The sequence below is a fragment of the Aquarana catesbeiana genome, linkage group LG08 (assembly GCF_042186555.1).
Source record: "Aquarana catesbeiana isolate 2022-GZ linkage group LG08, ASM4218655v1, whole genome shotgun sequence".
Classification (NCBI taxonomy): Eukaryota; Metazoa; Chordata; class Amphibia; order Anura; family Ranidae; genus Aquarana; species Aquarana catesbeiana.
Genome location: NC_133331.1, coordinates 29,684,023 through 29,709,663, shown reverse-complemented (window position 1 = coordinate 29,709,663; position 25,641 = coordinate 29,684,023). Strand labels below are relative to the sequence as shown.

The following is a 25,641-nucleotide window of genomic DNA, read 5'->3' as shown; positions in this document are numbered from 1 at the left end:
AAATGATAAATGGTTTTCAAATTTATTTTACATATAAATGATGGATGTAGAGCGTCTGTTAACAGCAATTTTCAAGTCTTGCCACAGATTCTCAATTGGATTTAGGTCTGGACTTTGACTGGGCCATTCCAACACATGAATATGCTTTGATCTAAACCATTCCATTGTAGCTCTGGCTGTATGTTTAGGGTCGTTGTCTTGCTGGAAGGTGAACCTCCACCCCAGTCTCAAGTCTTTTGCAGACTCTAACAGGTTTTCTTCTAAGAGTGCCCTGTATTTGGCTCCATCCATCTTCCCATCAACTCTGACCAGCTTCCCTGTCCCTGCTGAAGAAAAGCATCCCCACAACATGATGCTGCCACCACGTTTCACGGTGGGGATGGTGTGTTCAGGGTGATGGGCAGTGTTTGTTCCCTGCCACACATAGCATTTTGCTTTTAGGCCATAAAGTTCAATTTTGGTCTCATCTGACCAGAGCACCTTCTTCCACATGTTTGCTGTGTCCCCCACATGGCTTCTCGCAAACTGCAACCATGACTTATGGCTTTCTTTCAACAATGTCTTTCTTCTTGCCGCTCTTCCATAAAGACCAGATTTGTGGAGAGCACAACTAATAGTTGTCCTGTGGACAGATTCTCCCACCTGAGCTGTGGATCTCTGCAGCTCCTCCAGAGTTACCATGGACCTCTTGGCTCTTCTCTGATGAATGTTCTCCTTGCCCGGCCTGTCAGTTTTGGTGGACAGCCATGTCTTGGTAGGTTGTCAGTTGTGCCATACTCTTTTTCATTTTCTGATGATGTATTGAACAGAGCTCCGTGAGATGTTCAAAGCTTGGGATATTTTTTTTATAACTTAACCCTGCTTTAAACTTTTCCACAACTTTATCCCTGACCTGTCTGGTGTGTTCCTTGGCCTTCATAATGATGTTTGTTCACTAAGGTTCTCTAACAAACCTCCTGAAGTATTCACAGAACAGATGTATTTATACTGAGATTAAATTACACACAGGTGGACTCTATTTACTAATTAGGTGACTTCTGAAGGCAATTGGTTCCACTAGATTTTAGTTAGGGGTATCAGAGTAAAGGGGGCTGAATACAAATGCACGCCACACTTTTTACATATTTATTTGTAAACAAATTTGGAAAACCATTTATAATTTTCCTTTCACTTAAGTGCCACTTGTGTTGGTCTATCACATAAAATCCCAATACAATACATTTACGTTTTTGGTTGTAACATGACAAAATGTGGAAAATTTCAAGGGGTATGAATACTTTTTCAAGGCACTGTATAACACCTTCTAGTGACAACGCTACATGTGATAGATGCTTACAATGCAAAGAAAGCATGAACAAAGTCCTTTGAAATTAACACTCATCCATGGATTTGGTGTTCTTCATAGGTCACCAACCAGTGCGCCCCTTCACCATATGCGCTCACCTCGTATTGGCCCTTGTACAGGTCCATATAAACCTTCCCCTTGGTGTGTAACTCCAATGGCTGGCAGTTTAACATCTGTTCCAGGGACATTTGCTTCAGTGTGCAGTAATCCTCATGCGGGTGGTGCTTAGAGAATAAAAAAACTGACATAGTGCTGAACTGTATAAAATCAATGCTTTATTAAAAAAACTAAGCATAAAACCCACATTTATGAATGCACTTCCTGTGGTGCAGTTGGGCAAATCACTTAACACAATTGGGGTGCATGGTCCCCTTAATAGTCACTTGGGTATTCGCAGCGACTCGGCTCTGGGAGATGCAGGTACTTCCTGCTAGTGAGAGATAATGCCATGAAGCTCCGCCCGACACGTTGCGTCACTTGTCATGTGACTTTCTTAAGGAAGTTAACCCTGTTTGGGTTACTGCATATTCACAAATATATATATATATATATATATATATATATATATATATATATATATATATTTTTTTTTTTTTTAAATCAGATACTGTATTATGCAGATTAGGAGTTTCGACTTCACTGGTTGCATGTTAGTTTCAGGTCAGTGACTCAGGAAATCCTGAGATTTGAGGCAGCCAGACATCGCACATGCCTGAAAAAAAGTAGATAATGGAAGCTTCTACATTTTTCTTTTCTATGGGTTTAATTTATATCCATAAAGGACAATCTGTTGTTGGCTCAGTTTGTGTTTGAAACTGATCATCTGTATGCAGAAATGTGGACTGCTGTAAGCCAGATATGTGCTATTTGTACTCCTCTACAGAGTACACACAGGAAGCTGCACTACAGACACGGTTATATTTTCACAAGATGCTGCCGATACCACCTTCATGTGGTTAGGTGGGGCTGAGTATATAAATGCATAATAGCAGCAAAGAGGAGAGCAGCAAAAGAAAGGCAGAACGTGCCCAAAAAAAGCATGGCTCCCTATTTGCTCTTTTCTACGTCAACCGGGTAAAAACTGAAGACAAGATTTGCTAAAGACGGCAACAAGAACTTTTCAGAGGCTTTAATCTTTCTCTACTCTATAAAAACATAAAATAATTTGGGTTGAAATTTCATTTTAAAAGAGACCTGATTGGATATTGACATGCTGAAATAAAGCAATAGTAGATCCTTTATTTTTTTTCTCATTAACCACTTAAATACTGGGCATTTTCACCCCCTTCCTGCCCAGGCCAATTTTCAGCTTTTCAGCTCTGTAACATTTTGAATGACAATTGCGCGGTCATGCAACACTGTACCCATATGACGTTTTGATAATTTTTTTCCCCACAAATAGAGCTTTCTTTTGGGGGTATTTGATCACCTCCGCAGTTTCTTATTTTACGCGCTATAAACAAAAAAAGCAACACGAGTGAAAAAAAAAAACACAATATTTTTTATTTTTTGCTATAATAAATATCCCAATTTAAAAAAAAAACAAAACATTTCTTCCTCAGTTTAGGCCGATATGTATTCTTCTACATATTTTTGGTAAAAAAACAAATATCGCAATAAGTTTATATTGATTACTTTGCACAAAAGTTATAGCGTCTACAAAATAGGGGATAGATTTATGGCATTTTTATTGTTTTGTGTTTTTTTTTACTAGTAATGGCAGCGATCTGCGATTTTTATCAGGACCGTGATATTGCGGCGGCATATCGGACACATTTGACACTATTTTGGGAACACTGACAATTATAAAGCGATCTGTGCTATAAAAATGCACCGATTACTGTGTAAATGTCACTGGCAGGGAAGGGGTTAACACTAGGGGCCGATCAAGGGGTTAAATGTGTTACCTAGGGAGTGATTCTAACTGTGGAGGGGAGGGGACTGACTGGGCGAGGTGACCAATTCGGTGTCCCTATATACAAGGAATACACAATCGGTCTCCTCACCCCTGACAAGATGTAGATCTGTGTGTTCACACACACACACACAGACCCACGTTCCTGTTCTGCGACTGCCAATCGCTGGTGCCTGGCGGCCATCACGGCCACTAGGCATGTGCATCGGCTCCCGAGTGACGGGGCGGCGTGCGCGTGGCCCCCCCCCCCCCCAGGCCGCTGGGAAGCCGAGGACGTCATATGATTCATCACAGCGTACTGACCTCAACCCAATAGAACACCTTTTTGATGAATTAGAGCACAGACTGTGAGCCAGGCCTTCTCTTCCAACATCAGTGCCCGACCTCACAAATGCTCTTCTGGAAGAATGGTCAAACATTCCCATAGACACACTCCTAAACCTTGTGGACGGCCTTCCCAGAAGAGTTGAAGCGGTTATAGCTGCAAAGGGTGGGCCAACTCAATATTGAACCCTACGGACTAAGACTGGGATGCCATTAAAGTTCATGTGCCTGTAAAGGAAGGCCCCAGTAAAGTATATTGGGAAACAGTAAAGCAAGTCTTCTCTCAATCCAGCGATGTCCAATCCAGTGATGACCAGGAAGTGGGAAGAAGAAGCAGCTCTTCTTCTTCCCACTTCCTGGTCTTGTAGGATTTGTTGATAGCAGCAGGAGCCATCTGCTCCTGCTGCTATCAAACCAATAGTGTTTGGTGTGTGTGTGTGTGTGTGGGGGGGGGCAGCAATGCTGTATGTGTCTATGGATGCACACAGCCCGGCTTGGTAGCGCGCCCGCATGAGTGTCCCTATGGCCAGCAGCTTGCTATAGGGGCACTCGGAGAAGAGGAGGAGCAGAACATGCCAGTGAGACACCAGAATAGGAGGCTTGCGGCCACTCTATGCAAAACCATTGCATAGAGCAGGTAGGTATATCGTGTTTTTTATTTTAGGGGGAAAAACAAGGTTTAAAACCTCTTAAGGAAAAAAAAAAACATATCAAAATAGTTCTTTTTTTTCTAACTGATAATTGTTAAGCTTTAACACATTGAGTTCTAATTGGTTCTGTTTTTAGGAATGAAGGACTCTTTATTAATTGAGGATATGGATTTGTAGAGGATTTTCAACCTGCGGAGCAACAGGCTGCCTCAGAATTTGGCCAATTAGCAGTTGGCCATGTATATGTCTGGGAAAGCTGTCATATGGATTGATGGGTATAACCCAGGCAGGTTCTGCAAAGGCAATTGACTCGAGGCCGATATCCACAAACAAGGGAGTTTGCCATAGGAGAAACACGAAGGTCCCGATGGCTGACTTCACCTTCTGAAAATGCTTGTAGCCTGGCAGTCATGCTTGACACTCTGGAGTGAATAGTTTGACTTCCTGACCTGCCAGGGGAAAACGACGGTTCTCTCACTTGCCTGATCATTATTCTTGCTCCAGGCCAGCAACTCAGACAAGAATCAGAAAAAAAAATTCAGAAAGTAGGTCAGAAGCCAAACAAATATGTTGTAGAAGGAGGTGAGCATTGGCAGTCTTTGTGTTTCTCCTATGGCATGTTCACTTCAAAGGTGTCTGGTCTCATTTCTTCCAGTATAAGGAATTAAATAAAGAAACCAATCACTCCTCCCCTACAGGAAATATGCATGGCACTAGCCAAAAATTCATAATATATGTATTGCATAATGTCCATACATTTTTTAATTCAATCTTATTTTATTGAGAAAGGAAAAGCGTACAGTACACAAATATGAAATTCAATAACACATATAAAGAGAAAAACATCATTTTAATACCGGTACCATAATGTCTCATGGTATAGGGAATTTGTTAGCTTCAGTTTAGTTTGATATACAAGCCTGTGTAGCTATATCGTCTATCATGACTTATTAAGGGTCGGTGAGCACCACTATCCACTCAACGAGTGGTGCCCACTTATTACAAATATGCTAGGGCTTTTGTTGTTGTGCTAAGCACGATTTCTCTTAGGGCGAAACTCTATGTGTGTCACAATTTCCGTCTGATGAGACTAGAGATTATAGTTTGGGTGGTCGTGTAGCACTGTAACATTTATGCCCTGTACACACGGTCGGATTTTCCGGCGGAAAATGTGTGATAGGACCTTGTTGTCGGAAATTCCGACCGTGTGTAGGCTCCATCACACATTTTCCATCGGATTTTCCGACACACAAAGTTTGAGAGCAGGATATAACATTTTCCGACAACAAAATCCGTTGTCGGAAATTCCGATCGTGTGTACACAAATCCGACGGACAAAGTGCCACGCATACTCAGAATAAATAAAGAGATGAAAGCTATTGGCCACTGCCCCGTTTATAGTCCTGACATACTTGTTTTACGTCACCGCGTTTAGAACGATCGGATTTTCCGACAACTTTGTGTGACCGTGTGTATGCAAGACAAGTTTGAGCATCGGAAAAAATTCTAGGATTTTGTTGTCGGAATGTCCGTACAAAGTCCGACCGTGTGTACGGGGCAATAGAGTGAAGAGGGGGAATGAAGATGAGGATAGAGGGGTCAAGGCAGTATGGTAGGTAGATGGTAAGAGGGAGACATTCCGCTTGGGTTAGACAGTTGCGTTGCTGGAGTCCTCTGCAGCCCGAGGAATATCGAAACATAAACCACGAGGTCCAGGTCTTGGAGAATTGCTCCTCTTTACCCGTTTCCTGCGACAACATTCGCTCCAAGCTATTGATTCGGTCCACTTCAATTGCCCAATCCCCCAGGGAAGGCGTGTTGGTCGACTTCCAGTGTCTGAGCAGAACTGTTCTAGCTGCTGCCAGAAAGTGACGCAGAACGTCTTTTTTGACCAATTTGAGCGGTTCAGGGAGCATAGATAGCAGAGCCACCTCAGGAGAGGGTGTGATTGAGGTCGCCATGAGTCTGCAGTACAGGTCGAGGATCTTTTGCCAGAACATCCGCACAGGGGGGCATTCAGAACCAAATGTGGAGTAATGTTCCCTTGGATGACAAGCAACGCCAGCAGGTATCCGGGAGCGCCGGGTTTATCCAGTGTAAAGTCGAGGGGCATCTGTACCAACGGGTCAACAACTTGAACCCTTTTTCTTGATCTTTGGACTCTAAGGACATTTTGTGAGTCAGAATAAAGCGCTTTTGCCAGTCAACAGGTGAAATGGAGTGACCCAAATCTTCCTTCCAGGCCTGTGTGTATGGGGGGAGGTCCATACATTTTTTAATACAGGTATTTATGTAGCACCAACAGTTAATGCAGTGCTTTACATATTGTACACATCAGTCCCTGCCACACACACCCATATACCAAAAAAGTATTCAGAAACATTTTAATGCAAACTCCCAAAGGACCAATAAATGAGGCTAACAAGGGGCACCAGTGAAAAGACATGAAAAGATACATTAGAGGGAATATTTACCGTGGTTCCACTGTGTGCCGCAGTTTCTGTGGCAAGACTCAAGGCCACGTACTTGGTCAAGAGTAGAATGGGGTAATTACTTCCATTACAAGGGCAAAACAGAAAAACTCAATATAGTATGAAGGATTTTCTTGGACTTTCTGAAATGTTTCCTGGTCTTCCATTGTAAGAATAGTCTGGGAATCAGATTCTCAATGTACCATGTACAGGGACTTAAAAACGGTTGATTCATATAATGTATATAGAAGACAATATGCAACATAAATGAGTAATGTCCATACATGTACGGGTTTAATCGATTTCGATTAGGATACAAATTTCAATCATTTAGACCAGTATTTCTCAACTCCAGTCCTCAAGGCGCCCCAACAGGTCATGTTTTCAGGCTACCCATTATTTTGCACAGGTGATTTGATCAGTCTCATTGCCTTAGTAATTACCACAGCCGTTTTATCTGAGGGAAATCCTGAAAACATGACCTGTTGGGGCGCCTTGAGGACTGGAGTTGAGAAACATTGATTTAGACAAAGTAGTTAAAAAAACAATTTTGCTAAATGCAGTGAAAAACTTTAATTATTCTGCAAATGTATCTAAATTCAGTATACTGTACCTGTCATTTAGCATTAAAGCCATATTCTTTTCACCGAAAGTCATGATGACATACATGTGCATGTACAGTATGTATGTGTGTGTGTATGTATATATATATATATTTGATCCCCTGCAGATTTTGGAAGTTTGCCCACTTCCAAAGAAATGAAGGGTCTATAATTTGTTGTCATAGGTGTATTTTGATGATACAAATGTTATAAATTGAGTTGCAGTTCAGTGAGTAGAATAAATATTTGATCCCCAAGCAAAACATGACTTAGTACTTGGTGGAAAAACCCCTGTTGGCAAGCACAGAGGTAAGACGTTTCTTCTATTTGGTTACCAGGTTTGCACACATCTCAGGAGGGATTTTTGTCTTCTCCAAATCCTTAAGGTTTCTTGTCTGTCACTTGGCAACTCGAAGTTTCAGCTCCCTCCATAAACTTTTTATAGGATTAAGGTCTGGATTGGATTATGGATTATGCTGGAAGACCCATCCAGGACCCATCTTCAGAGGGAAGAAGGTTTTCATTCAAGATTTTACAATACATGGCCCCGTCCATTGGTCCCTCAATGCGGCAAAGTTGGTCTGTACCTTTAGCAGAGAAACCGCCCCAAAGCATAATGTTTCCACCTCCGTTCTTGACTGTAGGGATGGTGTTCTTAGGGTCATAGTATTTTTCCTCCAAACACGGCGAATCGATTTAATACCACAGAGCTCAATTTTGGTCTCATCTGACCACAGCACTTTCTCCCAATCCTTCTCTGAATCGTTTAGATGTTTATTGGCAAACTTCAGATGGACTTGTACATGTGCCTTCTTGAGGAGGGGGACCTTGCGGGCACTGCAGGATTTCAATCCATGGCGGTGTATTGTGTTACCAATGGTTTGTTTGGTGACTGTGGTTCCAGCTGCCTTGAGATCATTCACAAGCTCCTCCCATGTAGTTCTGGGCTGAACCCTCACTTTTATTGTGATCATCCTTACCCCATGAGGCAAAATCATGCATGGAGCTCCAGTGCGAGGGCGATTGATGGTTATTTTGTATTTCTTCTATTTTTGAATAATTGCTTCGACAGTTGTCTCCTCCTTACCAAGCTTCTTGCTGATGGTCTTGTAGCCCATTCCAGCCTTGTGCAGGCCTACCATCTTGTCCCTGATATCCTTTTGACAGCTCTTTGGTCTTGCCCATGATGGTGAGGTTTAAATGGAGGAAAGAGATTCTGTAGACAGGTGTCTTTTATACACATAATGAGTTGTCGTTAGGAGCACCTTCTTAAATTGACAGAACTAATCTGTGTACCACATGAGCACATACTGTAGCCAGTCTGGTTGGTAGGGGATCAAATACTTATTTTACTCACTGAACTGCAACTCAGTTTATAACATTTGTATCATGTTTTTTTTCTGTATTTTCGGTTGATATTCTGTCTCTATCATTTAAAATACACCTAAGATAACAATTATAGACCCTTCATTTTTTTGTAGGTGGGCAAACTTACAAAATCTGCAGGGGATCAAATAAATATTTTCCCCAGTGTATTTACGATAGCTGAACAGTTTACTAAGAAACAATGTACTAATATTGGGTATCTCAAAAGATCATCAATTCCTAATGGCATAGATTTCATGTTCCACCAACATTCCTTTTAGATTGTGGTCCATGTGGACATGATTGCACCATGCAATTTCTACATATTTATCAGCTGCACATCTCCCATTCTACCACATTCCAAAGATGTTTTAGTGGATTAAGATCCACCTATTTGCCTACCGTTTCTGTTCCTCAGCAAAAATTGAGATTCATGAGATCAGGCTACAATTTTTGTCTTCTTCTGTACAGTCTTGATGAGGCTGTGCCCACCCATGGCAGCTGTAGCTTTCTATTCTTTGCTGAAAGACGTGGAACTGAAAGCCTAGCTTTGGATTTTTTTTTTTTAATTAGCACAAGGGACAATACTTACATTCAATGAGAAGTGCTCCTTGTGCTGAAGGCTGCTGTCTTAGTTTAAATCTTCTGGTCATAGTCAACCGTCAAGATTTCTGACTATGCCCTCCATTTCCGCCACCTCCTCCAGTTGTAGAAGCTGTACTATAGCTTCCATCAATGAAAGGTGCTCTATGAATTGAGGAGGCAGATCTTTCATTCATCTGCCCATCTCCCATACATAGATCTCTTTTCAATAACGGAAGCTGTAATATGACTTCTACTGTGTCATGGTGAGGCTCGAAGACCAGTAGCGATAGCAGTAGAAAGGCTCCACCGACCAGCTGGATAAGCAGGTCACCCTGGCAGATGACTCACCCGAGGTGCGGGGGCTAAGCACTAACCGGTATTCACCAGCGCTCCTGGTTTTGTTGTGTGCTAGAACCAGTTCCTGGTCCTCAGGATTGGCCCACCAGGAGGGGAGCAAACCAGGGTCTGGGAGAAGAAATAGCAGATAGGGATCAAGCAGAAGCATAGTCGGTTAACAAGCTAAAGATGAATAACAAGCGGTTGCAGGTTGGGATCAAGTGGAAGCATGGTCCTGGAACAAGCCAAAGGTCAGTAATAAATGGTAGTGGAGATGAGGACAGTTGCAGGTATGCAAAAGAGCAAGATATCCGCCAGAGAGAGCACAATAATCTGGCAAACAATGCAAAGGCATGGCTTAAATCTGGAAATTCATGGGAGGAGCAAGGAGTTCAAAGTTCACCAGCAACAAGTTACAAGACAAGATTATCCAAGGATTCAGACTGGATGTTGTCCAGCATCTAAGGTGGCCCAGCATGGAGAGCAGTGGCGACCCGTCCATAGAGGGTGCACGGGCGCCACCTCCCCTATCAATGCGTCCGGCCCCCTGATCTACATATCAGTGGGGCTGCACCTTGGATTTCAGTGTGGGGTGGGTATTTTTTTTAAGCACCTGATTAGAGCCAGAGGCTCTAATAGGCTTTAAAAAAGGGTGGCCTCGGAGTGCAGAGCATTGCGCTCCGAGGCCACCCAGGTGTGACCATAGCAAATTAATTTTCGCTATTTTCACACTTAAGTTCCTCCCCGCCAATCAGGAGGCAGGTCTGTGAGACCTATTTCTCGATTTAGCCAAAGTGTCTGGCGATCCTATTGCCTAGCACTTTGGCGGAAGAGGAGACACGCGGCGGAGGAAACTGGAGGAGCGGACACCGGAGCCGCCGCGACCACTGCCCGCACCCCAGGACAGGAGGAAAGGACACCACAGCCCCCTGGGGATTGTTCTTTGTTTGCCGCCCCCCCCAAAAGACTAACCCACCAGCCGCTACTGATGGAGAGCTACTGCCAGACAAAGCAGAGGTTGTGGGTTCAGATCCCCGTCCTGACACTATGAATGGTGGAGGGGGGTGGAAAAAGGAAGACATAGTTGAGTGCGTCCAATATCTCCATATCTCCAATTGTATGGTGAAAATTACTAACACATTTTCCCCATTCTGGTGTTTTTGATTGCCTGACCTGTACTCACATAATGTATGCATTAGGCTGTTGCCACATGGTGGGCTAATTAGATCATTGCAATAATAAGCTGGTGTACCGGTGTTTCTATTAAATAGCTGTATATTGATGATCGTCAACTGGCAATGGCCAACAGTCATTCTGCTACAGATTGTTATATGTGGCCTGCATAACCCTTACAAGATATTTGTGTTCCTTCTTTGCTTATCATCTGTTGTATTTCATCCCTCTCCACAGGTTATATTCTGACTATCTGTACTTTGCTATTGCAAACAAGTCTGCCGAGGACTTCAATGACAAAGTGAATGAGTCTCTGCAGATGTTTGACAGCTGCTTGCAAGGGTCTTCTCTCCGAGCTTGCGCTTACAACACCACCTTCAGTAACATCCTGCCGGTATGTAGACATCTCTCCTGGGAAATCACGGTGCACAGCCAGAGCCTCTTACATCTGTTCTAATCCGGAGCTAAGGAAAATGACACATGCTGTTACAACAGGGATTTGGAGCGCTGTGTGTCATTAGCCCTGGCTTGCTTATTCCCTGCACGCCACAGAATGCTTTAATAGAACTCTAGTATAATCTCTACAAGTACACATTGTGGCTTGTTATTGAAACATTTACTTACCTGAAAGTCATTTTTATTGTGACTTTCACAACACAAGCACCCCACTGAAGGAGAACCGCTTATCTGGCGTTCCATTATTCATACAGGCTTATTTCAAGTGGCACTGATGATATATGGATGTGTAAGCAGAGGCGTATCTAGTGAAAATGGCACCTATGGCAAGCACTGAAACTGCGCCCCCATCAAAACATTTGAAACACATCTTTCAGATAATCTAAAGGGGTGTCATTAGAGTTTGATATGAAAGAGGGATGGAAGGACAGCAGGCCCAGATCCTAGACCACAATAGCAATACAGTATGTGTATTCCAGAAAGTTTAATAATCAGCAGATAAAGATACTCCAAACACCACCCCCCTAGGCAGATCCCATCAAATAGATACAAGAGATGGTTAGAGAATGTGCAGACATGGTGCAGGAGACAGTCCGAGACTGCAGACATGATACAAGAGATCAGAGACTGCAGTTTCTGTCTTGCTAACAGTCCATTTGCCAAGCACAGTTAGTAAGCCCATAAATGGTTAATAAGTCTGTGAAGATCCAAGCCTGACCAGCCTAAAATTCTGAAAAGGCCATATAAAAACAAACAAATCATGCAGAGCACACTGGACTTTGGCTCCAAGAGCTCTTTAGAAACAGCTGCAAATCATCATGAACACTGTCACACTCTTGCGTCTTCCAGAAGTCTAATGATTATCAGTGTGCTTACCTGTCCTGTGTGCACAATGTAAATAAAGAGAAGAGCAAGGGGAATCATTTCCTAACCAGTGTGAGCACTGGCTGATCTGCATATAGGACGGGCGAGCTGCTGCTTAGACATCTGCAGCTGGCATTATGTGTCTGTGACACAGTGTGAGAGAGACTCAGCGCTCCTCCACCCTCTTTAGGTATCACATAAACAATGGGAGCCCCTCCTGGTATCAGCTCTGTAATGATCTCCCACCTTCTCCTGCTAATACATTATCTAGCAGAGCTCCATCCCTGTCCTCACCTCTATGATCTTCCTCCCTACTCCAGTCAGCCTGTATTGCTCACCCTTTCTTCTGCATGATGGTGTCCTTCAGTGCAGCCCAGGTTACAGCGCCCCCCTCCTCGCGGGTACGGTGCTGAGGCTCCCGGAGTGCGTATTCCGAATGATAGACACATCAGGGCTGAGGGAACCAGCAACATGCAGCAGGTGGCGGCCATCTCTCTTGTCATATGATAGCAGTCAGCTGACACCTGTGAGGGCGGAGCCTTCTGTATCCCAGGCACTGATTGGCTAGGACACTGTGCAGCCCCTGCTATCTTTTTAGCTTGTAGCTGGCTGTTTCATCCCTCCCAGCATACTGTGCGGGCTGCGCCGGGTGATGACGAGCCAGAGCGGTTCATCTTTTTTAGGGGGGGAGCAATCAGACAACTCGGCCCAGTCCATCCTTGCCTGGGACAAAAACAATTTTTTGGGAAACTACCCAGGACGGCCACAGCCCAGGAATGTCCTAGCAAAATCTCTGCCATACCCTAGATACGCCACTGTGTGTAAGCTATCTTGTCTTCCAAAAATGCAAATTATCCTCCATTAATTTTTCTGATCCAGATACCCCCATAGGACAGCACTAGTGTTGGGCGAATGGTTTGGCCTGAGCATGAGTTCGGGCCAAACATTGGCTGTTCGAATTTTGTGCCCTGATTGGGCAAAGCTTTGCCCCAAAGCTCCCTCCCCCCATGTTGAGGGCATATGGCCTGGTATGGTTCAGAAGGAGGGAGGCACTCGCCCACCACCCACTTTCCTGACCTGCCAGGCTGCATTTTGGGGGGACCCCACGCCGTCTTTTTTTAAAAGTTTTGGCGCGGGGTTCCTCTTAAAATCTATACCAGACCTGAAGGGCCTGGGGGGGGGGGGGAGCACATAGGGGCCCGGGACAGCAGGAAAGCAATAGGAAGGTGGCGAGAGCGGCATGTGGAGGAGCCAATGCAATCCATTTTCCTCCTGCACCGCTGATCGTTCCTCTACATGTCGCCGCCCTCCTATCCAGACGTACAGGGGGCTGCACAGGCCCCCTGAAGCATAGGGCCGGGTCACAATGGCGACCCCTGTACGTACGTCCCTGAAGGTAAGTTGAACTTCTTATTTTGGCATGCTATACATGCACATAACCTTTGCAGCATGTGGGGGGTTTGGGGCACTGTAGGGGTTTTTTTTGTGCTTAGAGTTGGGATTTTTAATGAATACATAACCACATAACCAAGTCAGATTAGTGCATTTTGTATCTGCCAACAATTCCCCTTTAACAAGACAAAAAGCAATTTGCCTCTCATTGGTCTGATTACAGTAAGCTGAAATTGGGCAGGTTGTTATGGGCTACTCTACTTTACACAAAGTTAAAATGGCTATAAATAATAAAAAAAAGAGCTTTTAAAAAATATAAAAATGAAGGAACACTATCATCATTTTAAATGTTACAAAGAATATAACAGAATATGTAAAAAGGAAATCAAGGACGCAAAAATTCAAAACGAACGACAGTTTTCCAAAGATAGTAGGACAAACCCCCATAAAATCTTCAAATACATTAATAGTAAAAAAGTCAGGTCTCAGCATGTAGGCCCTTTACAAAATAATCTACAGTGGGTGACTGGGGACAAAGAGAAGGCAAATTTATTAAATACTTTCTTCAGCTCTGTGTATACAAAGGAGCATGGAGGAGCTCATGTCCATAATGGGGGTGGTATTGGCACAGCCCCAATTGATCCAAAGTGGCTCAAAAGTGATATGGTCCAGAAATATTTAGACAGAATAAAGGTGGATAAAGCACCTGGACCAGATGGCATATACTCCCACGGATCCTAAAAGAATTGAGCTCTGTCATTTCAAAGCCACTGTATCTAATATATAGGGACTCGTTAATGACTCGAATTGTCTCCCGGGGGATCAGGAAGGAATTTTTTCCCCTGCTGGAGCAAATTGGATCATGCTTTGTTGGGGTTTTTTGCCTTCCTCTGGATCAACGGCGGGTATAGTATTGTGTATATGGGTTTTTTTTTTTTTTTTTGGTTGAACTAGATGGACTTGTGTCTTTTTAAACTTGACTAACTATCCTGTTTCCCCGAAAATAAGACCTAGCGTGATTGTCGGTGATGGCTGCAATATAAGCCCTACCCCTCAAATAAGCCCTAGTTAAAGTCCTTGTAGGTCTTATTTTCAGGGTAGGGCTTATTTTCGGGAAAACAGGGTAGGGCTTATTTGGGGGGGTAGGGCTTATATTGCAGCCATCACTGACAATCACGCTGGGTCTTATTTTCGGGGAAACAGGGTATGTAACTATGTAAGACAACATGATTGCTAATGGTTTTGCCTAATTAAAGGGTCTGTCCACTCAAAATTGATATTCTATTTTGGGTATATATGCTGGTGGACTGATTTTAGTCTTTGGTTTCTTCTATGTCTCAGGGACTGTTGTAGCGAGATCTCTGTCACTGCGTTTGAGTCATCCAATGTGTTGAGGGAGTGGTAAAGCGGTATTAAGCCCAAAAACATACATTGTATTACAATTTACCAATTCTCAGGTATAATTGCTGTATTACTTTTCTTATTTTTTAGGCTTTCCCTCCTTTATTTTTAGTACGTTTGTTTTCCAACAAAAGAAGCTGTCCTGCACATGTAGAAGTTAAGGGGTTGAGACAAACTATTTACCACCGATAGGGATGCTTACAATGGTCAGCTGTTAGTTACTTGTGTAAAATCGTTATTCCAAAAGGTAATAAAAAAAAAAAGAAAAAAAAAAAAACCTGTTGCTGTAACTGCTTAAAAAGTGTCATCTAATGGTTGGTAAGCTGCAATATATTACAATGTACATTTTTGGTTTTGGGTTTAATGCTGTTTTTAACTCTTCCTGTGGGATTTGCAATAAGTTTTATATGGCGGAGGATGCAAAATGATCAGTAAGACATCCCCAGCAGCAGCAGCTGGATAGCGAATACGCCATTATAGGGTGTAGGAGTGTGCCGGAGATGGAGCTGGAAACTCTATCAAGGTTGGCCCTCTGCTGGAGTCTCAGGGAAATGTAAGAAGAATGTGGCTAAATCACTTAGTAGCCTACGCCCGTAGCCAAATACTGTATAAGGTTTGGGTGGGTCAACACTTTAAGCCCCCTTTCACACTGAGGAATTTTACAGGCGTTTTTTAAAAATTTTAAAATAGCGCCTGAAAAGCGCCTGTAAACTGCCTGTTCTGCAGCCCCAGTGAGCTTACAGGACAGGAAAAAAAAGTCCTACAAGCAGCATCTTTGGGGCAGTATACGTCTCTCCATTGAAATGAATGGGCAGCGCTGCTGAAGCGCCGCGACGCAGGCTTTTTTAACCCTTTATCCGGTGGGGCACTTTTAACCCCCACTAGCGGCCAAAAAGCGCCGCTATAACAGCGGTAAATCACCGCTAAAACTATCAGCGCTTTACCGATACGGCCCCCACCGCCCCACATTGATTTATTTTTCTTCAAATATTTTCTGAAACAAAGTAAACTGATTGTACGCGCTCCTATGTTTTGCAGCATGCATGAACTCAATATGACATACTGAATATAGGCTGTGTGTCCTGCAACAAGTAAATATCATGCATCGTTTACACACTGATATCCACTTGATGTTTCAAGGATACCACTCTATTTTTAGCGGTGCTTTACCACTGTTATAGTGGTGCTTTTCAGCCGCTGGCGGGGCACTTTTAACCCCCACTAGCAACGAATAAAGGTTTAAAAGCGCCCGTGTTGCGGTGCCGCCGAAGCGCTTTGCAGGCGCTTTGGCTGCACTGCCCATTCATTTCAATGGGCAGGGGCGGCTTAGGAGCGCCGCTAACAGCGTGAGGAAAAAAGAAGGAAGCTGTTAACCGGCTTCTGTTACAGGGACATCAGTCCCCTCAGTGCCCATCAGTGCTGCCAATCAGTGCCAACCAGTGCCATCTATCAGTGCCCCATCAGTACTGTTAATCAGTGCCCACCAGTGCCATCTATTAGTGCCCATCAGTGCTGCCCATCAGTGCCTCATCATCAGTGTCACTCATCAGTGCCACCTATCAGTGCCCATCAGTGCCACCTATCAGTGCCCATCAGTGCCACCTATCAGTGTCCATCAGTGCCTCCTGATCAGTGCCACCTATCAGTGCCCATCAGTGCCACCTATGAGTGCCCATCAGTGCCTCCTGATCAGTGCCGCCTATCAGTGCCCATCAGTGGCACCTATCAGTGCCCATCAGTGCCTCCTGATCAGTGCCACCTATCAGTACCCATCAGCGCTGCCTATCAGTGCCACCGATCGGTGCCTCCTGATCAGTGCCCACCAGAGCCGCCTCCTCAGTACCCATCAGTGCCACCTATCAGTGTCCATCAGTGCAGCATCATCAGTGCCTATCAGTACCCATCGGCGCACATCAGTGAAGGAGAAAAATTACCTATTTGCTAAATTTTATAACAAACTATAAAAAAACATTTTTTTTTTTTTCAAAATTTCGGTCTTTTTTGGTCTGTTTAGCAAATAATAAAAAACCCAGTGGTGAATAAATACCACCAAAATAAAGCTCTATTTGTATGAAAAAAAAAAAAAAAAAAAAAAGTAATTTGGGTACAACGTTGCATGACCGCGCAATTGTCATTCAAAGTGTGACAGCGCTGAAAGCTGAAAATTGGCCTGGGCAGGAAGGGGGTGAAAGTGGCCGGTAAGCAAGTGGTTAAAGGACGTCACATCGTTTGTCCAACTGAGAACTGCCAGTTAGCTTCATATTAAGAGAAGGAAAGAAAGACTATAAGTGATATCAGCAAAAGCTGGGAGACTGGGCATTGGCATCGCACAGACAGTAACTCTCCAGTTGCTATAGGAATTGTAGTTCCATAGCAACTCGACTGTCACCGCAGATCTATCGCTTCCAGTTTGACAGCGTTTCCTGACATCCGTTATATTTTTAATGCCGTTTATCATCAATCTTTTTTGTTCTCTTTAATTTAAACTAATTGCCGGCCGTCCATCTGGCAGGGGGAAGAGTGATGGTTTCTTTTCATTTTGATGCTTGTTCTTTATTGCCTGAATAGGATCTCAGAAACAAATGGCAGTTTCTAAAGATCCTCTCCGAATAGAATATTTTACCACTAAAATTAGACTGCTGGCGGCTGCCCAGAATGTTATTAGGAATGCACAGCTTTTGCTTCACTTAGAAGGACAAATAAGAACAGGTATGTTTTTGTTTTGTTTTTTCTTTAACTCTGTTTATTAACCACTTAAAGACCAGAAGGATTTGCCCCCTTAATGACCAGGCCATTTTTTGCGATATGGCACTGTGTCGCTTTAACTGACAATTGCGCGGTCGTGCGACACTGTACCAAAACAAAATTGACGTCCTTTTTTTTCCAACGAACAGAGCTTTCTTTTGGTGGTATTTGATCACCTCTGCGGTTTTTACTTTTTGCGCTATAAACAAAAAAAAGAATGGCAATTTTTTAAAAAATTTAAATATTTTTTACTTTTTGTTATAAAAAATACATAAAAAAAAAAAACAAATTAAAAAAAAATTCTTCATCAGTTTAGGTCAGTATGTATTCTTCTACATATTTTTCCTAAAAAAAAAAAAAAAAAAAAAAAAAAAGAAAAATCGCAATAAGCGTATATTGATTGGTTTGCGCAAAAGTTATAGCGTCTACAAAATGGGGAATATATTTATGCCATTTTTATTATAATTTTTTTTTTTTTTACTATTAATGGCGGTGATCAGCGATTTTTAAATTTTTTTATTTTTTGCAGAACTGCGGCATTGCGGCGGACAGATCAGACACTTTTGACACTTTTTTTTGGGACCGGTGATATTTATACAGCGATCAGTGCAATAAAAATGCACTGATTACTGTATAAATGACACTGGCAGGGAAGGGGTTAACACTAGGGCCCGATCAAGGGGTTAACATTTCCCTGGGGAGGTGTTTCTAACTGTGGGGGGGAGGAGACTGACTGGGAGTACAGAGAGATCGCTGTTGCTGATCACTAGGAACAGACGATCTCACTGTACTCCCCTGACAGAACGGGGATCTGTTTGTTTTACATTGACAGATCCCTGTTGTGCCTCTCTATGGAGCGATCGCGGGTGCCCGGCGGACATCGCGGTCGCTGGCCACGCACGCCAGCTCCCCCACTGTGCAGCGCGCGCCTGTTATAGCTGTTAAAGGGATCGCAGTACCGGTACAGCGATTTGGGGGAACGAGCCGACCTGCCGCAGTATAATGACGGTGGCTGGTAGGCAAGTGGTTAAAATTACAGTAATAGCACAGAATACGTACGTATGCACAGAATAGATCTCGATATAAACATATAAATTGTCTGTGCAAGAATGAAACGATCAAAGCTAAAACAATACCTGCATACCTGGGTTTCTTCAAGGGTGTGGAAAGGTTACAATCTCTGCTACAGGTAAAAAAAATTCTATCATTATAAATTTTGTTAGTAGCGTTCTGTACCTTATGGGACAAAATACATGTAGTACTTGGTCCCATGCTAAGTGCTTTCTAAAGCCGCCATAGATGGTTCGATTCTGGGCTGGTTCAGCAGGGACTGGCAGAGATTCGAACAATGTATAGGCAGGCTGATTGTACCCAAGTTTATCGATCACTTTGGGTACAACCAGCCTGTTGGATTTACCATACGGCTATAGCCGCTAGCAATGATCACTGTGTGTTCTCCTGGCTGGGACAGCTCCTCCCCCCCCCCCCCGCCAGGAGAACACAACATGATCTCCGCGGGAGGGATTCCCCCATCAACCCTTACTGTGTGCAGGAAAGAAAATTTGCTCCATCTATGGCCAGCTTTGCCAAAGTTATGAGGTCCAGACTGTTGAAAGTACAACAGCAAGTAGCTTTCTATACTGTGGACTATATATTATATGCATTTTACCTATCTATCCAGCAGGTGGCACTGCAGTGTTATAGTGTGTATTCTATGGAAATGTAATGAGAGGAAGTACCTTCCTTATTGTGTTATATGCACTTGTTTGTTATCCAGTTCCTGTTTCCATGCTGTAAAGACATGTTCTGCAATCCCCCATCAAACTAAAGCGTAATGCTGTATACAAGAAGCTTCCAGAGAATTATTTCAATACTCTGACAACACAGACTGCCTCCTCCCCTCTCGCCATGGCTGATCCGACAACAGCTTTGAAGGAGATGGCTGATTCATAAGTGCAGCTTATCTCAGCTATGAGCACTTTCCACAGACAAGCAGTGGCAGGAGGAATGCAGAGCCTGGCATGTCCCTCCCTCCCTCTGCATTTCTCTTGCTGTTGCTTGTCTACTCCCCCAGTAGCCTTTAGGACTCTTCTGAGCCTTGGTTTCCTCTGCTGTCATTCTATGTAGGTTCATATCCAATCTGCAGATGTTCTTCCAAGCTGACACTGTTTTTAGCTTCTGGGCAGGAGCACCTGGTGTCCTAAGCCTAGTAACAGCCAAATTCTTGGGATATGGGAGATGTCACATCTTCCCAATAAGATATTGTCACTCTTAAAGTGTTACTAAACCCAGGAGCCTGCATTCACTATATCTGGTCTCCCACAGTACACAGAACATGGAAATGCAATTATTTTAGTAAATTAAACTGCTAAATGAATACATTTTTCTCATCAGCAGTTAGAGCAGTCTTGTGACTCCTATCTGTGTCTGGTTAAAGCTTGTAGGAGGAGTTTTCATTCTCCTCTGATTGTCCTATGAGGCTGCAGGTCCCCTGATCTTCAGTTTGGACAGTGCTGATTGGCCCTGTGCTGATCACATTCACTCTCCCAGGATAAAAAAAGCTCTCTAGCAATACACACCAAACTGATCATGTGCAGCTTGCCCCCAAGGCTTTGTTCTATCAGGAGAAAGTTTGGGGACTGTGGAAGAAGGGGAGGATAAGAGAAGATGGGGTCAAAAAACCTTTTTTTACACAATGCAGAAGAATAACCCCTGAGGTTCCACAGTAAGTATAACAGGCATGCTTTACTGCATATACAGACTGATTTTACGGTTGTGTGTTTATTAACACTTTACCCACTAGATGACCAGCTGCCGCAGGTGCACTGCGGCGGGTTGGCTCACCTGGGAAAATCTCTGTAGGTATACGTCGGACGTTTTAAGACCACTAGGGGGCACGCGCTGCGCAACGTAGCCAATGTGTTTGTGCCCGGCAGCCGCAATGTTCGCTGGGGATCACCAATCGCTCCTAAGAGACACAGAACGGAGGTCTGTCAGTGGGAACAGACAGATATCCGTTCTGTCAGGAGTGAGGAGAGTGATCTGGTGTTCATACTAAGTATGAACAACGAATCGCTCTCCTCCTTCAGGCAGTCCCATCCCCCTACAGTTAGAATCACTTCCTAGGACTCACATTTAACCCCTTGATCACCCCCTAGTGTTAACCCCTTCCCTGCCAGTGACATTTATACAGTAATCAGTGGCTATTTTTAGCTCTGATCGCTGTATAAATGTCAATGTTCGCAACAAAAGTGTCTGATCCGTCCGCCACAATGTCGCAGTCCCAATAAAAATTGCAGATATAAAAAAAATTATTACAAAAAGAATTATAATAAAAATGCCAAAAATCTACCCCCTATTTTGTAGACGCTATAACTTTTGTGCAAACCAATCAATATACGCTTATTGCGATTTTTTAATGTGTTTTTTTTGCCAAAAATATGTAGAAGAATACATATCGGCCTATATTGAGGAAGAAATTCATTTTTTTTAATATTTTGTGGGGATATTTATTATAGCAAAAAGTGAAAAATTTTCAAAATTGTCGCTCTTTTTTTGTTTATAGCGCAAAAAATAAAAACCGCAGAGGTGATCAAATAGCTCCAAAAGAAAGCTCTATTTGTGGGTAAAAAAAGGACGTCAATTTTGTTTGGGTACAGTGTCGCACGGCCGCGTAATTGTCAGTTAAAGTGGCACATGGGCCATTTCGCAAAAAATGGTCTGGTCAGGAAAGGGGCTGAAGTGGTTAGTGGCCAGTAAGGCAGAGAAACAGCGATATGTAGATCAAATCCAGTATCAGTATTCCCAGGTATTCAGTGCTTCAGAAAGGGAGCTGCAGGGTTCCAAAGAGTGGAGGATCCAATATCTGCTCCACGTAGGATCCAATATCTGCTCCACGTAGGATCCAATACCTGCTCCACATCCTATACCTGCTCCACGTAGGATCCAATACCTGCTCCACATCCTATACCTGCTCCACGTAGGGTCCAATACCTGCTCCACGTAGGATCCAATACCTGCTCCATGTAGGATCCAATACCTGCTCCACGTAGGATCCAATACCTGCTCCACGTAGGATCCAATACCTGCTCCACGTAGGGTCCAATACCTGTTCCACGTAGGATCCAATACCTGCTCCACGTAGGATCCAATACCTGCTCCATGTAGGATCCAATACCTGCTCCATGTAGGATCCAATACCTGCTCCACGTAGGATCCAATACCTGCTCCATGTAGGACCCAATACCTGCTCCATGTAGGATCCAATACCTGCTCCACGTAGGATCCAATAACTGCTCCATGTAGGATCCAATACCTGCTCCATGTAGGATCCAATACCTGCTCCACGTAGGATCCAATACCTGCTCCACGTAGGATCCAATACCTGCTCCACGTAGGGTCCAATACCTGCTCCACGTAGGATCCAATACCTGCTCCATGTAGGATCCAATACCTGCTCCACGTAGGGTCCAATACCTGCTCCATGTAGGATCCAATACCTGCTCCACGTAGGATCCAATACCTGCTCCATGTAGGATCCAATACCTGCTCCACGTAGGATCCAATACCTGCTCCACGTAGGATCCAATACCTGCTCCATGTAGGATCCAATACCTGCTATGGGTATCTGACATAAACCTTTCATTTTTAAAGGCTAAGGGCACTAATAGTGCATGTATCCTTGGTGAATACCTCCTGCCTCATGCTGAACATTTATTAAATATCCTATACTAACCTGTGACTCCTACCAAAGATCTAATAGCCCAAAGCTATTCAGGTACTGGAATGATATACTTGAGGAAATTAATAGGACCTTTGGGATTAAGCTGGAGATGGATGCTACATTATGTTTGCTGGGGAAAATAGAGGTAAACAGTATATCTAAAAATATCAAAATGACAGTAACAAGATGTCTGTTCCAAGCACGAAAGATAATTGCCCAAAATTGGCAATCCGCAAGGCCCCCTACATCGGAAGAATGGGGTAAGGTGATGGACGCCAATGTATGGAGGGAAAAAGTGGTATTTACAAGGCAGAAGAATTTGGATAAATTCTTAAAAATGTGCAAGCCCTGGTTGGATAAAATAGGGTGCCCACTATAAAGGAGAATAGAGAATATACCTAAAAAAAATGTGGAGTAGGAGCTGTAGAGAGGGGTGCGGAGAGGACTGGGGTGGGGGGAAAGGTGAGGGAGAAAGAAAGGAATAAAACACTATACTTAATGATCACATATAATGAATAATGTGTATAGAGAGGAAGGCTTATACTGCACTGGGGGTGGGTGAGGGGGATAATGGGGGGGGGGGGGGGGGAGAGGGAGGGGTGGAAGAAAAGGGAAAGAAAAAAAAAAAAAGATCTTTACTGTACAACGTGCCCCGCATTGCCCAACCATTCGCTTACCGTTCCCAACACTGCCGTGGAAAAAGTTTTGGCCGTTCATGCATAGTGCCCATTGACTGGTTCAGAAGACTTTGGATCTCTGGAGGGATGTATATGCTTTTACAAACACGCTTAGCACAGGCAGAGGAGCCCAGAGAGGAGAAGTGCACTTAACGTTTAAAAATTAATCATAGAGAGAAAAATATCATGGCACACATTTCAACAACTTTACATCAAAGTGGATCTCCAGCCAACTTTAATTTTTTGCTTTTAAATTTAATTGTGAATTACTTGAACCTTTTGTCTATTTAGTTTTTTTTTTTTTTTTTGCTTTTTGTGTCCTATTAAGCCACACAATCTCTCTACAATCAACTTTAGAGCTACCAAAATGATATACAGTGCCTTGAAAAAGTATTCATACCCCTTGAAATTTTCCACATTTTGCCATGTTACAACCAAAAACGTAAATGTATTTTATTGGGATTTTATGTGATAGACCAACACAAAGTGGCACATAATTGTGAAGTGGAAGGAAAATGATAAATGGTTTTCAATTTTTCTATACAGACAAATATATGAAAAGTGTGGCGTACATTTGTAGAGTCATTACTTTGTAGAACCGCCTTTCACTGCAATTACAGCTGCAAGTCTTTTTGGGGATGTCTCTACCAGCTTTGCACATCTAGAGAGGGACATTTTTGCCCATTCTTCTTTGCAAAATATCTCAAGTTCTGTCAGATTGGATGGAGAGTGTCTGAACAGCAATTTCCAAGTCTTGCCACAGATTCTCCCACCTGAGCTGTGGATCTCTGCAGCTCCTCCAGAGTTACCATGGACCTCTTGGCTGCTTCTATGATGAATGCTCTCCTGTCAGTTTAGGTGGACGGCCATGTCTTAGTAGGTTTGCAGTTCTGCCATACTCTTTCCATTTTCCGATGATGGATTGAACAGAGCTCCGTGAGATGTTCAAAGCTTGGGATATTTTTTTTTATAACCTAACCCTTCTTTAAACTTCTCCACAACTTTATCCCTCCCTAACCTATCTGGTGTGTTCCTTGGCCTTCATGATGCTGTTTGTTCACTAAGGTTCTCCAACAAACCTCTGAAGGTTTCACAGAACAGCTGTATTTCTACTGAGATTAAATTACACACAGGTGGACTGTATTTTCTAATTAGGTGACTTTTGAAGGCAATTGGTTCCACTAGATTTTATTTAGGGGTATCAGTAAAGGGGGCTGAATACAAATACACTTTTCACATATTTATTTGTAAAAAATTTGGAAAGCCATTTATAATTTTCCTTCCACTTCACAATTATGTGCCACTTTGTGTTGGTCTATCACATAAAATCCCAAACTGTGGTCTCCAAACTGTGGCCCGGGGGGCCAGATGCGGCCCTTTGCTTGCCTTTACTTGGCCCTTGGGGCACTATTCATCCACTGATACGAGACCCTATTCTGCCAACTGACATCAATAATGGGGCACTATTCCTCCCAGTGATACAAAAAATGGGGCACTATTCCTCCCAGTGATACCAATAATGGGTCACTATTCCTCCCAGTGATACCAATAATGGGTCACTATTTCTCCCAGTGATACCAATAATGGGTCACTATTCCCCCCAGTGATACCAATAATGGGTCACTATTCCTCCCAGTTATACCAATAATGGGTCACTATTCCTCCCAGTGATACCAATAATGGGTCACTATTCCTCCCAGTGAAACCAATATAGGTTCACTAATCCTCCCAGTGATACCAATAATGGGTCACTATTCCTCCCAGTAAAGCCAATAATGGGGCACTATTCCTCCCAGTGATACCAATAATGGGTCACTATTATCCTCAGTGATACCAATAATGGGTCACTATTCCTCCCAGTGATACCAATAATGGGTCACTATTCCTCCCAGTAAAGCCAATAATGGGGCATTATTCCTCCCAGTGATACCAATAATGGGTCACTATTCCCCCCAGTGATATCAATAATGGGTCACTATTCCTCCCAGTGATACCAATAATGGGGCACTATTCCCCCCAGTGATATCAATAATGGGTCACTATTCCTCCCAGTGATACCAATAATGGGGCACTATTCCCCCCAGTGATACCAATAATGGGTCACTATTCCTCCCAGTGATACCAATAATGGGGCACTATTCCTCCCAGTGATACCAATAATGGGGCACTATTCCCCCCAGTGATACCAATAATGGGGCACTATTCCTCCCAGTGATACCAATAATGGGGCACTATTCCTCCCAGTGATACCAATAATGGGGCACTATTCTTCCACCTAATACCAAATGTGGTGATGTTTACTGTGATTCCAGGAAAATTTCCACTCCCGCGGCCACAGTCACCCCCCCCCCCCCCCCTAAAGTCTGAAAGACAATAAATTGGCCCTTTGTTTAGAAAGTATGGAGACCCTTGGTCTATCACATAAAATCCCAATAAAATACATTTACGTTTTTGGTTGTAACGTGACAAAATGTGTAAAATTTTAAGGGGTATGAAGGCTTTTTGAAGGCACTGTAAAATGATGTCCTACATAATCTATCCAATCACTTTGTATCCAATCAACCTGACTAACTATATATACCTATGGGTTTTTATTCGCCTTCCTCTGGATCAGCTG

The 25,641-nt window shown here is 43.3% G+C and overlaps 1 protein-coding gene across 1 annotated transcript in view; it reads left to right on the top strand.

Annotated features, from left to right (window-relative positions):
* The window catches only part of CHST15 (carbohydrate sulfotransferase 15), a 103,467-nt gene that overhangs the window by 66,461 nt on the left and 11,365 nt on the right, over nt 1-25,641 (top strand). Inside the window, exon 6 of the mRNA XM_073595650.1 lies at nt 11,004-11,160. Within this exon, the coding sequence (XP_073451751.1) occupies nt 11,004-11,160 (157 nt within the window). The remainder of the gene's footprint in view (nt 1-11,003; nt 11,161-25,641) is intronic.